We start from the raw sequence: 17,048 nt of genomic DNA on the forward strand, positions 1-17,048 counted from the left end.
AATTGGATTGGAAACAACTTGTCATACACAATTACTTGCCTGAATCCAAGGTTCTTGCAACCATTTGTATGGATCATTGTCTCTTTTCAATTTACCCAATATTCATCAGAGCAGCTTACATGGATACTCTATTGCCATTGCTCTTATCAAAAGAAACACCTCTCAGGTTGTAAAAGCAGTCTTTGAAGTCAGTGGCCTCGCCCCTTCATAGAACTTTCATAAATAGCTACTATTTCCTCTCCTGAACTATAACTGTTTCACGGCTGCCGAGAAATGGTCTCTCAAACTATTTGCAATGTCCTCAAATGCCTTCTGGTTGTTGTCGTTGTTGCCTCATTGATAGGTAACTGTGTCCTGATATGGCTCAACACCCAACGCACTCAAAAGTGCCCTGCTCAACAGGTGAACCCAGCCCAACCTGCAATTCACGATGAGCGCAGCAACGTCTTTGCTGACCTCTCAGTGGAAGAGTATCTACAGGTGCGCGACTACATGTCCAAGATCCCAGGAATGAACATCTCAATTGAACCAGCTTTACCTCCTTCAGTTGACTATCTGTATATGATTGATCTCTCCCTGCCAAAAAAGCAGGATGTTTTGCATTATCTGGATGCCAATGGGCCGAAACCAGCAAGAGAGGCAACAGCAGTGGTTTTTCATGGCACTATGAACAACGTCAAGGAATATGTGGTGGGCCCTCTTCCCAACCCATCCTACCACCATGATGTCACCTTTGAGAGATATAAAAAAGAGATCCCTTTGACTGCACGTCCGCTACATTTTGGCGAACACATTGGTATAACAATGTTTCTGCGAATTGTACTTAAACCATTAAGTAAGCTGCTGGATGAAAGTTTTGGTATAGATGGATCCACTTTCCAGTACAGCATGCCTGAAGGAGTCAAGTCAGGGGACAGAGAGACCTGGCTTTCATTCTCTCGAAATGAGGAAGGCTTTTTTATCCATCATGTGGGCTTTGAAATACTCATCAACCACCAAAGCACAAATTTTTTGTCCTGGCACGTGATTAAAGTGCTTTATAATGGTCAGTACTTTGACAGTATAATGGAACTGAAGCATCAATACGAGGCAGGAACTGTGAGTAAAGTCATCTACAAACCTGTGCCGAATTACGCCTCACTCAAACCCAAAAAGAAACCCACAGGTGTTGGACCCCAGCAGTTTTATGTCCACGGCAAGAGATTCAGTGTGAAAAACAATCACATCGTATACCTTGACTGGAGCTTTGTCTTTGGTCTGAACCCACTTACAGGCATGAGAGTTTTTGATGTTCGTTTTAGAGGGGGAAGGATTATTTATGAGCTAAGTGTTCAAGAGGCCATGTCAGTCTATGGATCCGTCACCCCAAATCTCATGCTCACCAAGTTCCTTGATGGCAGCATGGGCATTGGTCGGTGTGCTTATGAGTTGGTCAGGGGGGTCGACTGCCCTTATTCAGCCACCTACATAGACACTTTCCATTTCCTGGACACTGGTGTTCCACGCCAACTCAAAAACTCAATTTGTGTCTTTGAGCATGACATGGGTCAACCTCTACGGAGGCACTTCTCAGAGATTGTCTTCAACAGTTACGGAGGACTAGCAAACAGCGCTTTAGTGTTTAGGACAATCACGGCAATAGGAAATTATGACTACATGTGGGATTTCATTTTCTACCAGAGTGGGTCAGTGGAGGCCAAAGTGCATGCCACTGGCTACATCGCCTCTTCCTTCACATTGAATAACAGTTTCCCATTTGGTCACCAAGTGGCAGAAAATGTCACTGGAAATGTCCATACCCATTTCATCAGCTTCAAGGTGGATGTTGATGTTTTAGGTGAGTGTAGTTGGTATCTTTAGGTCTTTGAACATGTCAGAATCATATTTTTTAAAACTATGATTAAACAAAAGTTATAACTAAACATAATTGCAGACAGTAAAGTAAAAATAACAGGGAGTCAACTGAATATGTCACTTTTCCAGGAGTGAAGAATGTATTCCAGACCAAAGACATGGAGTTTGTGAATGTTTCGCTGCCCTGGATGCCTGAACGCCATGCCATGATCCCTAAGGTGGTGGAGAAACAGCTTCAAACAGAGCAGGTGCAGTGTTACTTTGGTATTTAACATTGAAACAGTGACAGTTGGCTCAAAGAGGTATAGTCAACCAGCTTAAGTCTAACTTCTATATATATATATATATATATTCTTAAAAATAAAAGCAACATGTGTATGATAATGTAATACATTTTGGTCTGGTGACAGAGGAAAGAGAATATTCACCACAAAGACAGGTGTGTGGTAAAAAATATTTAAGCTTTTATTGAAGATAGAGCTTTGGCAACTACCAGCTTGATGTATCTAAGTAGCTAGCTGCCTACAGGGAGATGATATCCCAATTCTTTGTCCTTCGTACAAATCTCTGTTTGGTCAACCAAATGATGAATCACTGAACAAATTGGAGATGTGAAGCCTAGATGCAAGCTACCTACACAGTGGGAGGGAAGATAGAAGTGAACTGTCCAAAGGTTATACCTTCCAGTTAAATTTCATCACTCGCAGGTAAAAAGAACCAAATGGAGACACCATGCCACAGAGGCAGGACATGTTTGTCTGCGCTTTCCAACAGTAGGGTTACAAGTGACAAGGACTGTGGTGCACTCAAATCTGGGAGAAAATGTAGGAAAAAAATCTGAAAAAAAGTCATTTGTCACCTCCAGCCACATTATCTACCATGCGTCTCTCCGCAGCAAGCAGCTCTGTGTCATGACACCAAGACACCTCGCTATCTCCATATAGCCAGCAGCAAGACAAACCGCTGGGGTCACCAGCGCTCCTACAGGCTGCAGGTGTTCAGCTTCACTGGGGACCACCTCCCAGAGAGCCAGCCAGAGGAGAGGGCCATGTCCTGGGCCAGGTGAGAAGCCAGGCTCCCTATTAGGGGATCAAAGACCTGAGGATTTAGAAGCTTAAGAATATCTCTGAAGTGGAAGTCATTCATTACTTTGTGCACTCCACTCTGTACTATGGCTTCTGTGTCTAAATCAGTGGTTGTCAAATGGTGTGCTGCAGCACACTGGTATTCCGTGATGCCAATCCAGGTATGCCATGGAATTTTGTGATAACCACTCATTATTACTGCAATATTCAACTGGGCCTATACAAAAAGTTAAAGTTGAATAAATTTTTATGTATGTTGTGTGCACCCATTTCCCAATAAAGAGGCAAAATCTGGTTAAAAAATGTAATTTTAATTTAAAAAACCCTCACAGAAAACCTATTTGTTGTCAATTATGCATGGGAATTATCAGTGTGTGACACATCAAAGCCCTGATTGGCAGCCAGTGTGAGGGAAGATAACATTTAATAGGAGAAAGCCATGAGTGGGACAATGGATCGCTTTATTGTACAGCAAATCACAAGCGAAGACAACCTACCACCGAAAGAAAAGAGAAAAAATCTGTGAGTACACAGTATCATGAAAGCTACCTGTCTTAGTTTTTCTTGATTTTATTGTCATATGTCGTGACAAGAGTGATAACACTCGTTTTAGAAGCCATTGTGCACAGATATAAATACGAGTGTGCCTTGAGATTTTGGCTGGCCCCTTGGTGTGCCTTAGATGCAAAAAGTTTGACAACCACTGGTCTAAAAAGTGTCTCCTTATCAACATGTTGTAATTTCCTCTCCCTGGAATCTCACCTAACTTTACTTCCTCAGGTATAAGGTCGCCATCACTAGGCAAAAGGACTTGGAGCGGTGTGTCGGCAGTCTGTACAATCAGCATGACATGTGGAGTCCAGCTGTTGACTTTAGCAAGTACATTGAAGACAATGAAAGCATTGAAAACCAGGTGGGTGTGCGTTTCATTTAGAAAACTTTGTCAGAGGATAAAAATTAAATCAAACTTAAAAAAAAAAGAAGACAACAAAAAAAAAAATATATTGCAAACTTTTTTTCCTGTGGTTTAATTCTGTACATATTCCACAAATTATGGAGATTAATAATGCCAAAATATCCATTGGAAAGTGCCACTGAAGTTACTCCTTGCCAGAACAGCAGTTAAAAATCCAACTCCTAGTAGCAGCAGGTCAAAAAAATAAAAATGTGCAATGAGTTTGTCACACCACACAAAAATATGTTATTAACCACCCAGCCAAATTTGAAAAATTACAAAATAAGCAAGCATATAAAATTATGTTTCAAAATCATAACAAAAATGAGCAGTATTCTCTGACACGCTGGAGACATTTCTGCTAAAAGAGCTGAAATGAAGCTCGAGCCACTGCGAAACTACGGACACTCATTAGGAGCTAAAAGTAGTACAGCAACATAGGCTACACACACCCCAAACCAAAGAACGTGCCGCTGCACAGCAAGAGACTCATGTTATCAGCTAAATCAGCAGCCCAAAGCACACAATACCTCCTTGAGATCGAGTGTCTGCGAAATGACAGACTCTTGTTAGCAGCTAAGCCAGTAGCACACAGTCTGTAGTTATAGTAGCACAGCACGCACTTTCTTAGCCAAAGAACATGCCACTCTAAGGCGACAGACTTGGATTAGCAGCTAAGCCAGTAGCACATAATCTGTGGTTGCACAGCACACACACCCCAACAAAGGACTACAACCCCAGTCTCGCTCCAAAGTTGCTGAAATCCGGTGCTTAGTCAGTGACTTCCAGCATCAGTCGCCAACAAAAAAGCCTTTTTTTCACATCGGCATGATATGTCGCCAATTGCCATTTTTGTTTAATGGCGCCCGATGGCGTCAGGGGGAGACACGGTGGGATAGCAACAAAAGTTAAGTCAGCGGAAGCCAGGAAAGATGGGCAGGAGGAGTGGTGGATGGGTCCAACAACACTGACTTTCACCTAGGAGGCCGGTGTTCATTTCCTGTATGAAAGCCAAATCCTGTATTGTTTTTCTAAACCCAACCACGTGCTTTTGTTGCCTAAACCCAGCCACATGTTGTCAAAATGTTTATGTTGTCAAAATGTAACCATGTGCATTTGTTGTTGAAGGAAAAATAACATAAATTTGTGCTGTTGTATCTACATAGTGTTTTTATTTTGAAAGACACTGTATGCAAATGGTACATTACCTGTGAAAACAGAAGTGTATTTTCAAAACAGACTTTGTATGTAACTGACTGAATTTGACACGGCTTCCCAGAACATCAACAACTGATGCACCCAGGGTACCTTGCATGCTGTATCTTGATGTGGAAAGTCCATGATCAAACACTGATATGTGACGAGGTCGGAGTGAGAATGTGTTGGGGACCAAGAGCTGCTGAGTGGCTATAGCCTCTTGTTCAGCCGCTAACAGCAGCTAACATTAGCACCATAGATTGTATATTAAGATGGCCGACATGACAGCTCCTAAAAATTAAGCCGAAACATCTCGTTCGCCCCCTTTTGGCTGACTGCAGTAGAGGTCATAAAGCACTCCCTTTTCATGTTAGCAGATGAGCCAAACTAAAATCTCAAAATACACATCAAATAATTTTTTTCTCAAAGATGGTTTCTGTCATTTAAGGTAATTTTGATCACACTGCTGTATATTCAAGTGTTTGTGGTTTTAATTAGTTATTTAATGCTATAAAACAGGGATTTTACAACATGACTGACAGCCAGTGATGGGAATAACGGCATAATAAATAAACGGCATTACTAACGGCGCTACTTTTTTCAGTAACGAGTAATCAAAAAAGTTACTGTCTCCCCCGTTATAACGCCGTTACCGTTACCGTTACTCACAATAAAATGCGCCGTTACTTGGCTTTACTTGAGTTGAAGTGGCTTTCACCCAAGCAAGCTCCTTCTCAGCGGAGCTCTAAAGTTTTTTTTCTTTGGTGAGGGCAGGTGAGGGGGAAGGGAGGGAGAGACAACCACATAAGTGATGATGATTGGCTTAGGGAGAGTAAAATTTCATCATAAACCAATCAGAGACAGAGTAGGGCGGGCATTCACGAGCACACAAGCACAGTTGTCAGGTTTGTTTATTAGCCGTGACTTTGGGCTTGTTTTTTTGTACAAATATTGGTAATTGCGGGTTGCGTTTTTCTGGTGTTGTTTCTAAAGTGGAGTTGCTTATCTGGGCTTGTTCTCTAAACGTCGCCTTTCTCTGTATCTATGGGGTGCCGTTTGTAAAGTGGCTCACGCTGAAAATAACATCAACATTTTGCCACATTTAGCTTCAAACAATGTTTAAAAAAGTGTTGTGAATTTTTTAACGTCACCTTTTACCACATTTACAGCAATATTTGTTAACTTAGAAATATATTAAATAGTTAAATCTAAATATTTAATGTGGCACCTAAATGTTAAATGTTAAATCTAATTCTAAATATTAAATCTAAATCTAAACCTAAATGTTAAATCTAAATGCTAAATCTAAATATTAAATCTAAACCTAAATGCTAAATCTAAATCTAAATCTAAATGTTAAATCTAAATACTAAATCTAAATCTAAATGTTAAATCTAAATATTAAATCTAAATGCTAAATCTAAATGTTAAATGTTGAATGTTAAATCTAAATGTTCTGGGTGAAACTAAATATTTAGCTAATATGCAAATTCACACTGCCGGTCACCGAAGTCACCGTTTAGACTAACACTTTTTTAAACATTGTTTGAAGCCAAATGTAGCAAAATGTTGATGTTATTTTCAGCGTGAGCCACTTTACAAAGGGCACCCCATATATATCCATATAATAAGATATTTAAACGCATGACAGTATGTCGGACTGGAAGATGTTTCCACAGCTCTGCTCCCTCTGCCCTTCTCCTTCTACGCATACACACAGGTGACGGCCAGTCAATGAGACTTTTCACATTAAAATTGCGCGATTAATGGAGGTTCTTTAACTATTTTGCTAACAAGTGGGCAAAAATATGGAAAGAATACAATAAAGATTTGAAGAAAGAGCGAGGATTAAGATTCGACTTTTAGATTCTGTGTGAAGTATGTACTCATCATTCAGATCTTGTTCAGCATACCAGCACTGTTACAGTGAAAGTAAAATGGCTCGTTATATGCAACTTCTTTCATTCATTCATTTATTCTTTCTTCCATTAGGGGGGTTGTCTAAGCAATTTAACATATTTGAGCATTTTATAAAAAGGTAACGCTATAGTTACTTTTCCAGGTAATTAGTTACTTTTATAGTGCACTAACTCAGTTACTAACTCACTACTTTTTGGGGAAAATGACAAGTAACTATACCTAATTACTTTTTTAAAGTAACATTCCCAAAACTGCTGACAGCTGTGTGAGCCAATCGGGGGGCTCAGATTCAGTGGCACTGTTGGATGGGTGTATGGGCAGGAAACTTGATACCGCTGCGCTGACTATGGCTCCAAATGATGTCACCAGAGCAAGATGGCAGCAGTCGTATCTGCAATATTTTAGCTTAATTTCTGTATAGTGGTTGGTGGAGACGCGTCGTACATCTTTATATACAGTCTGAGGTTTAGCACAAAGCACACAGCCACAGCAATAAGCCGTAACTGCTGGAGGGCCAGGTAGCAGACTTGGCCAGAAAGACTGAAAGGTACATTAATGACTTGTGTTTATATGATTGTGGCATTTAACAGAGATGTTTATTCATGTATTTATTAGACTGAAAGAGCTCAGAGAACTTGTGGGATGTAAGGAACTCGCCGCTCAGTCACAGTGGGCAAATGCACACACTGATGCTTTGCACTCTAAGGTAATGACATATTATTTATATAGAAGGGGAGCAGTTATGTTAAGGATGGCCCTGATGCATCATCGAACAGGCTTTTAGGCCTGCCCAGAAAATCCAGGGCACAGAGGTGGTGAACAAAAAGTTTCCCTGTCTAACTCCGCAATCCAGTTTTAGACAGTTACCAGTCTTTTCACATCTTTTCAACTCTTCGACTCTTCCTTACCTGGACTTTAAAAGAACACTTCATCTCCAAAATGACCATTTGTGTATTAATTACTCACAGCATGTTACCTTGAATTGGTAGAGAAGACATTGTTTTCTTTTGTGCCTCCACGTTGAATGGAAAATCCAAAAAATGCTCTTTACTACTTATTTCTTTGTTTTCCCCAGGACCTGGTTGCCTGGGTGACCACTGGCTTCCTCCACATCCCCCACACTGAAGACATTCCCAACACAGTAACCGTGGGCAATGGGGGAGGGGTCCTGCTGCGGCCCCACAACTACTTTGATGAGGACCCATCCATCCACTCTGCTGATGCAGTGTACATTGACCCAGGCAGTGAGGCCAGCTGTGACAACAATAGGATGGCCTGCCTTACTAAAGAGACCTGCAGCCCCGTTCTTGAACCCTTCACATACAATGGCTTTGATAAAGGATTCATAACACAAAGGCCTTAATATGTAATTCTTTCTTTTCTTTCTTTTTTGTTTTGTTTTGTTGATATTAATTATGTTTTTGGAAATTTACAATAAGATCATTTTTAATATTATCTTTGAAATTATATTTTGTTATTTTAAAAAAAATCATGATGATGATGATTAATGTACAGTACAGGCCAAAAGTTTGGACACACCTTCTCATTCAATGCGTTTTCTTTATTTTCATGACTATTTACATTGTAGATTCTCACTGAAGGCATCAAAACTATGAATGAACACATGTGGAGTTATGTACTTAACAAAAAAAGGTGAAATAACTGAAAACATGTTGTATATTCTAGTTTCTTCAAAATAGCCACCCTTTGCTCTGATTACTGCTTTGCACACTCTTGGCATTATCTCCATGAGCTTCAAGAGGTAGTCACCTGAAATGGTTTTCCAACAGTCTTGAAGGAGTTCCCAGAGGTGTTTAGCACTTGTTGGCCCCTTTGCCTTCACTCTGCGGTCCAGCTCACCCCAAACCATCTCGATTGGGTTCAGGTCCGGTGACTGTGGAGGCCAGGTCATCTGCCGCAGCACTCCATCACTCTCCTTCTTGGTCAAATAGCCCTTACACAGCCTGGAGGTGTGTTTGGGGTCATTGTCCTGTTGAAAAATAAATGATCGTCCAACTAAACGCAAACCGGATGGGATGGCATGTCGCTGCAGGATGCTGTGGTAGCCATGCTGGTTCAGTGTGCCTTCAATTTTGAATAAATCCCCAACAGTGTCACCAGCAAAACACCCCCACACCATCACACCTCCTCCTCCATGCTTCACAGTGGGAACCAGGCATGTGGAATCCATCCGTTCACCTTTTCTGCGTCTCACAAAGACACGGCGGTTGGAACCAAAGATCTCAAATTTGGACTCATCAGACCAAAGCACAGATTTCCACTGGTCTAATGTCCATTCCTTGTGTTTCTTGGCCCAAACAAATCTCTTCTGCTTGTTGCCTCTCCTTAGCAGTGGTTTCCTAGCAGCTATTTGACCATGAAGGCCTGATTGGCGCAGTCTCCTCTTAACAGTTGTTCTAGAGATGGGTCTGCTGCTAGAACTCTGTGTGGCATTCATCTGGTCTCTGATCTGAGCTGCTGTTAACTTGCAATTTCTGAGGCTGGTGACTCGGATGAACTTATCCTCAGAAGCAGAGGTGACTCTTGGTCTTCCTTTCCTGGGTCGGTCCTCATGTGTGCCAGTTTCATTGTAGCGCTTGATGGTTTTTGCGACTCCACTTGGGGACACATTTAAAGTTTTTGCAATTTTCCGGACTGACTGACCTTCATTTCTTAAAGTAATGATGGCCACTCGTTTTTCTTTAGTTAGCTGATTGGTTCTTGCCATAATATGAATTTTAACAGTTGTCCAATAGGGCTGTCGGCTGTGTATTAACCTGACTTCTGCACAACACAACTGATGGTCCCAACCCCATTGATAAAGCAAGAAATTCCACTAATTAACCCTGATAAGGCACACCTGTGAAGTGGAAACCATTTCAGGTGACTACCTCTTGAAGCTCATCGAGAGAATGCCAAGAGTGTGCAAAGCAGTAATCAGAGCAAAGGGTGGCTATTTTGAAGAAACTAGAATATAAAACATGTTTTCAGTTATTTCACCTTTTTTTGTTAAGTACATAACTCCACATGTGTTCATTCATAGTTTTGATGCCTTCAGTGGGAATCTACAATGTAAATAGTCATGAAAATAAAGAAAACGCATTGAATGAGAAGGTGTGTCCAAACTTTTGGCCTGTACTGTATTTTGGTGGCTCATGGGATGGAAATGTCATCTGTTAACTGGTCCATCACTTTGGACCAGTTGTCGCAACACCTTTTGAACAGATTGCCATCAAATGTACTAGTTACACAGGCAATGTTTTTTCCATTGAAATACTGAGCTAATTGGAAACAGGGTTGTAGTATATCAGTAAACTATCTCTCTTTCCAACTACAGTACATCTTTGCTTCTTTTGGCTGACTTAAAGATAGAGTACAGAAGTCCCTAGGGGCAAGTGATAAAAAAAAAATCTTCATTGTTTTCTCTCCTGTGTTTATGATTTATGAAAAGCTGAAAAAATAATGTTTTTCTCAGTTACTTTTTTCATCTGTAAAAACAGGTGCTCTTTTAAGCCTTTGAACTGAGAACTGCTTCTCTCCATAATTCTTTATCAAGGCCTACTGCTTGATATAGACATAATAGACAGCGATGTGATGTGTATATGCAATAGTGCAAATAAAAAGTGGCAACAGCCTACAGTTTCACTACCATGTTATCTTGCTATTGACTGCTCCTTTTTGTCTCACTGTCGCCTTCTGTTGGACAAGACCCATAGACTGTATAAATAACAGCAATTGTGACAATGCTGATTGATTTGTGGACTTTTGAAGCCTTGAGAAGCACAAATTGCCTTCAGAAGTGGTCATATTTGGACAAGAGGGTGGAGCTGTTGAGAAGGGTTTTTTGGGGAGTTTTTCCTTATCCGCTGTGAGGGTCCAAAGGACAGAGGGATGTTGTATGCTGTAAAGCCCTGTGAGGCAAATTGTGATTTGTGATATTGGGCTTTATAAATAAAATTGATTGATTGATTGAAGCAAGTGGTGGATCTGACCTATAGACTGTAGCGTCACAGCTAGTGATGGTGAAATTGATTCATGAAGCAGTGAACCACATTGAAACAACTGCTTCAAGAATAACACACTGCTTCGAAGCATTTCATACAGTCAGAAGAGTGACATCTGCTGACTGTGTGTCAGAACTTCATCTAAGTGGAAGACCTGAAAAAGCCTCAAGACTGCCTGTAGCAAGGCCTCGCTCTTGGTAGTCACGTGCTTGTGGGCGTGCCGAAGCAGGATTGAAACAGTTGCGCTTCAAAAGCTCGACATTGTGTCGAGCAAACTGGCTCAAGCGTAACATCACAACAGACAGTCTCAAGCAGCTCTGCCCTAATAACTTAAAGCCTTATTCAAATTTAAACAGATAAATTATGTAAAAAATTACTCCTTACTACAGAAAGGGTAAATTACCTGTAAAGACCAAAAATATTTTGTACCACGCTGTAAGCATGTTATTATTTCCTGTAAGGTTAACACATCGGTCTATGGGCATTGACCTACTTCTGCAGCCAACCTCAAGTGGCCATTCAAGGAACTGCAGTTCTTAGCACTTCCACATTTGCTTCATTTTTTAGTCTCAGAGGCTGCCTTTTGACTGGACTACAGGAACTGGGATTGGCTAATATTGTGGTAATGGATAGGTGTGTTCTACATACTATGAGTGGATATAAATAGGAAGAAGTTAAGGCATACTATACAAGAATTGTTGGTCACTGTTTGTGAACAGTATCGCTGAAGAAAGGGCAGTTGAAAGCCAACCCCAGAATCACTCTCCTTTGCTATATATGCATTTTTCTTTTCTGGTGCTGTGTTTGTGATTTCATAGCTATCTCCTGGATGCTTGCTGCTTACTGGCACCTGGTTTTGTTTAGGTATGCTGACAAAATTGCCTTGGCTAGCCTTTTATGCAATGCTAACCCATTAGGTGAGTTACCTATCTGGCCCACACTAAGGTCCTTCAAACATGGTGTCACATTTGCATGCTAGAAATTAATGTGGCCATGTCAAAAGAATTTATATAAAAAAAAAACTTGACAAAGAATGTGAATACATTTAGGGAAACTTTGGCCTATGTGTATCTACATTTTAGAGACAGGGGAAATTGGCAACAGATTGTGAGGTGGTGAATTGAAGCCAGATTGTGGAGATTAAATATGAGAGGAATCATTCTATGTATAATGATCTCTCACACATTTAAATTCACCCCATACACACACTTCCTATAGATCCACGTCATAAACATTCAAATGTAGTACTATTTGTGCTTTTGCCTTTGAGCCATTACTTTTTTTCACAAGCAGGGCAGTTATTAAGAGGGAATACTTTTGGTAGTCTATACATAGTTTGGAGGAAAATTCTGTGAAGTATCTCGTGCTGCCTCGTACTGATAACACAAACAGCCTATTTGACCTAACATAATATTTTATTTATTTCTATTCTCTTCTATTCCTTCGAGTTACTGCAGGGGGGAGCAAATTATCTCTTGACAATTTAATTTAGGATTTATTTTTTTATTTTTTTTTCCAAAAACTAAAATGTGCCTGAAAATATTGTCAACAACTTCACTCCCCCCTCCCCTGCTTACAGCGTCCCATCCTCCTGTGGTGAGGTTCCCTCTCACTCCTCCTCTGGCTCACAGGCTAACTGCCCTCTCTACCCTGATGACTACATCCCTCCCCCTCCCCTACCTGTGATCTCCACAATGTGCTTCACAGCTGACCATGTAAGAAGACAGCTGACCAGACTCCACTCAAGCAAGGCTGCAGACCCTGATGGTGTCAGCCCCATGGTGCTCAAAGCCTGTGCCCCCAGCTATGTGGAGTACTTCACCACATCTTCAACATGAGCCTGAGTCTCCAAAGGGTCCCCATGCTGTCAAAAACATTGTGACTTGTTCCTGTGCCAAAGACGTTGCATCCCAGTGGCTCCAAGGATCACAGACACACGGCACATTATGAAGACCCTGGAGAGACTCATCCTGGAGCAGCTCTGGCCCATGGTCAAGCCCCTCTGAGTCGAGGGTGCCATCATTTACCTGCTAATCCGTGTCTACACTCACCTGGACAAGTGGACAAGCACTGTGAGTCATGTTTTTTGACTTTTCCAGTGCGTTCAACACCATCCAGACAGCTCTACAGGGTGAGAAGCTGACAGCAATGCAGGTGGATGCCCCCCTTGTGGCCTGGATTGTAAACTACCTGACCGGCAGATCACAGCATGTGTGCTTGCAACACCGTGTTTTGGACAGAGTGGTCAGCAACACTGGGGCCCCACAAGGTACTGTCCTTTCTTCCTTCCTCTTCACCCTCTACACCACAGGCTCTAACTATCACACAGAGTTTTCTGATGACTGGGATAGTTGGATGTATCAGTAAGGGTGATTAGGCTGTGTACAAACCTGTGGTGGCTTACTTTTTTCACATGGTGTGAACAGAACCATCTACAGTGTTGTTGGGAACATAAATTAGGCGTCACACAGAGGCACCAGTTATGTAGGGAACAACAATATTAGGCCTCACCAAGGGGACACCATTAATGTTGTAAATTTGCTTTCGGAAATAATTAATAATTAATAATAATAATTAATAATTATGTTGAGACTGTTGAGATGTTGTGACTTAATTCAGCAGACGCCAACAGACTCAACAAACTGATTCGCAATTCCAGTAACAAGGTAGGGGTGGAGCTGGTCCCTCTGGTGACAGTGTCAGAGAGGAGGAGGCTGTCTAAGATGTGTGTCATATTGGACAATGTCTCCCACCCAGTTGTTTGCAGCTGTTTTTTGCAGAGACATTGCTGCTAGGGGATTATGCCCCTCAAACCGGATATTTTAAGACAACATGATTTTTACTAACCATAATCAAATCAAAACCAAATCAAATCAACTTTATTTATATGGCACATTTCATACAACAGTAACACAAAGTGCCTCACAGTGGTTAAAAACAACAAAGAACCAAACCAAAAGAAAAGAGAAAACCCAACCCTCCCATCCCACATAGAGATACATAAATATACACACACACACACACACACACACAAGCTCACACCAACACACACTAGCTATCACTAAAGAGACATGGCCGAGCACCGAGACCTGAGGCAAGGAAAAAGCCACCTCTGGGGGCCGTCCACACTGAGAGGGCACCCCCATTGGTAGACCAGGAACAACTCTCATACCCCTTTTCCACCAAAGCAGTTCCAGTGCTGGTTCTGTGCCAGTGCTTAATTTGGAACTGGTTTTCCTGTTTCGACCGACAAAAGAACTGGCTCTGGGCCAGAAAAACTGGTTCCAGAGTGGCACCAGTTCTTTGCTGGACTAGAAGAAAGAACCAATACGCCACGGGGAAAGGGGCGGGGTTATTGAGCCACTCAGCCAGTGCAATGAATGCTGGAGGCGATGGTGGACGAAAGCGTAACGCTGCTGCAAACGGACCCCAGTAAGTTTGTTTTCGAACATTTTCGCCTTGCACATAGTTGTTTAGTGTTACCAGTTTCTTCAGATAACAGCTGTGTCCCAATTTAGGCCCGCGTCCCTCGGAGGATGCGGCGCTAAATTGGGACACAGCTATTGTTTGTGATGTCTGCTCAGGTTAATGTTAACTGATCAACAGGTTAGCCTTGCTAACATTAACTAACGTTAGCAAGTTACTTAGCCATGGGTTCACCTACCAGCCCCCCTTTCAGTTGGCTAAACATTGTATAATGTGTAGTGGACGAGTCACTGTTTAAAGCGTTATTTTTCATGTGGTCTACAGAGTTATCTGCTGTCGAACAAGACGATGCTAACTACGAGCCAACGTCGCTACTCCACTGCAGCTCACCAACACCATCCAGCAGCTGAGGTCAAAGCAACACAGCAAGGACCTGAATGATGCCCTGCTGCAGAAGCTGGAGACTGAGACCAGTGTGTTTCTTCATGGGAAGTTTTAGTTTTGCACATTCAGTGCACACTTTTATCATTAGCTTGTTTTTTGTATTTAAATAAATTCCCTTCTAAAGAGACATGTCTGCTTCTGTATGTTTTCACTTAATGATGTACAATTTAACTGTGTAATAAGTTCAAGTAAAGCTAGTAAAAACAAGTCAAAAACTCAACAGGTTACCCATTTATGAAGGTGCTTTTCATAGATGTCTTCAGTCACTGTGTTTATAAAGAAATGAGAACATGACAGCCATAATCATTTATATGAATTTATTGAACTGAAGGATTAAACAATATTGGTGACATTAAGTAGTCCAGCAAACACAGGTAAAACTAGTCACTTAAGCAGCAACAAAACAGCAAAAACAATGGAGAGTAGCAGCCAAAACATGTGCAGTATGCACAACCAGAACTAAATATAACTTCTTAATATAACATTTGAATGGCAGGTTTTTAGGAGGCACCTCCACCGTCCTTTCAGTCTCCCAAAAGCCATTTCCACAACCGACCGTGCACTGCTTAATCTGTAGTTATAGGTGTGTTGTTAAGGGGTCAATCTGCCAGTGTCTGTAAAGTGCTTCATGAGCCAGCTCTGCATGGGGTAGGACAAAAATGTATAGGTAAATAAGCATGTTGAGTGGAGAGTGATCAATACTAAAATCAATAGCTAAGCATCCTCTTTTGTCCAGCTGAAACTACAATAAGCCCTCAGTTGTCTAAATAAGTACACAACACATAACGTTACACATTTGCATTGTGAATTAGCTGTGCTGTGCCAGCTAACGTTAGCTTACAACAAAGGCTAACATAACAATCTCACGTTCAGTGTTAGTAAGAGACAAACCGTGTTAGGTTATTACCTGTCTTCTGGAACGTAATTGCCGTCCATACAAATCTTGTCGAGCTGCACAAATACGACGTATCTGCCCTGTTTGAATGCTGATGAGGCCTCGTAGCGCCAGGAGTAACAGCTGTACAAGTACGTGGTCCGCTGTTGTTGTTGTTGTTGTTGTTGTTGTTCAACGTAACTGACGTATACAGTGACGCAATGACGTGGCACCCTAACCACCTCGAGCCGTGGAAAAGCAAATTGGTTCTCAGCTGGTTCGCAAGTTGAACCAACTGAGAACCAGCACCAGCACTGGCCCCGAACCAGCACTGGAACTGCTTTGGTGGAAAGGGGGCATCAGTGTGGTAGACCCCCATGAGGAAACACTGGAGCTAAAAACTGAGGGACTAAAGCAGTAGGATAGGATAAAAGGTATAAAATGAACAAAATAAACAAAACGCTAGCTCATAAAATTAGGTTAATAGCATCAAAACTAAAACCTATAACTAAAATAGCAAAAGATAAAGATTAAATGAGATAAGAACGTAAAAAGAGGAAGGGTAAGAGCATTTAATTAAAAAAAAAAAATAGATAAATCGGTGAAAAACCTGATAAAAGGAATTTAAAATAGATAAATAAAGAGATCAGTTAAAAGCCTGATTAAAAAGATGAGTCTTGAGCCTCTTTTTAAAAACATCAACAGTCTCTGCAGCTCTCAGGTTCTCCGGCAGGCTGTTCCACAATCGGGGGCCATAATAACTAAATGCTGCCTCCCCGTGTGTTTTAGTCCTAACTTGTGGTATGGTTAAAAGGCCGGTGCCGGAGGACCTCAGGGTCCGTGAGGGTTGATATGGTAAAAGCAGGTCAGATAAATAAGAAGGCCCGACTGTTAAGACATTTAAAAACTAATAAAAGAACCTTAAAATCGATCCTGAAGCACACGGGGAGCCAATGCAGCGATTTTAAAACTGGTATAATGTGCTCCCGCCCTCTGATCCTCGTCAGCACTCGTGCAGCTGAATTCTGTAATAATTGTAGATTTGAGATACTCTTTTTGGGAAGACCAGAGAGCAGGGCATTACAATAACCTAACCTACAGGAGATAAAAGCATGCATCAGCACCTCCATGCTGGCCTGAGAGAGAAACGGGCGGACTCTGGCTATATTCTTAAGATGGTAGAAACCTACCTTTGTTATGTTTTTAATATGTGGAATAAAACAGAGCTCAGAGACAAAAATCACACCCAGATTTATTACAGATTGTGTTGGTTTAAAATCCTGTAGTTT

General features: G+C 41.5%; 1 protein-coding gene across 1 annotated transcript; it reads left to right on the top strand.

Moving 5' to 3' along the window:
* The first annotated feature begins 235 nt into the window (after window positions 1-235).
* LOC117268286 (amine oxidase [copper-containing] 3-like) lies at window positions 236-8,556 on the top strand. The gene is made up of 5 exons (XM_033644613.2): window positions 236-1,837; window positions 1,984-2,102; window positions 2,750-2,916; window positions 3,720-3,852; window positions 8,087-8,556. Exons 1-5 carry the CDS (start codon window positions 274-276, stop codon window positions 8,372-8,374), a joined length of 2,271 nt encoding a protein of 756 aa, XP_033500504.2. The 5' UTR covers window positions 236-273; the 3' UTR covers window positions 8,375-8,556.
* The last annotated feature ends 8,492 nt before the right edge of the window (window positions 8,557-17,048 follow it).

This window comes from Epinephelus lanceolatus, chromosome 18, assembly GCF_041903045.1.
Source record: "Epinephelus lanceolatus isolate andai-2023 chromosome 18, ASM4190304v1, whole genome shotgun sequence".
NCBI classification, from domain to species: domain Eukaryota; kingdom Metazoa; phylum Chordata; class Actinopteri; order Perciformes; family Serranidae; genus Epinephelus; species Epinephelus lanceolatus.

Excerpts from the sequence above, each read along its gene's own strand:
- LOC117268286 (XM_033644613.2), top strand. The coding sequence starts at position 274 with ATGGTCTCTCAAACTATTTGCAATGTCCTCAAATGCCTTCTGGTTGTT. Across the intron at positions 1,838-1,983 it reads GGTGGATGTTGATGTTTTAG|GAGTGAAGAATGTATTCCAG; the intron begins GTGAGTGTAGTT and ends TCACTTTTCCAG. Across the intron at positions 2,103-2,749 it reads AACAGCTTCAAACAGAGCAG|CAAGCAGCTCTGTGTCATGA; the intron begins GTGCAGTGTTAC and ends GTCTCTCCGCAG.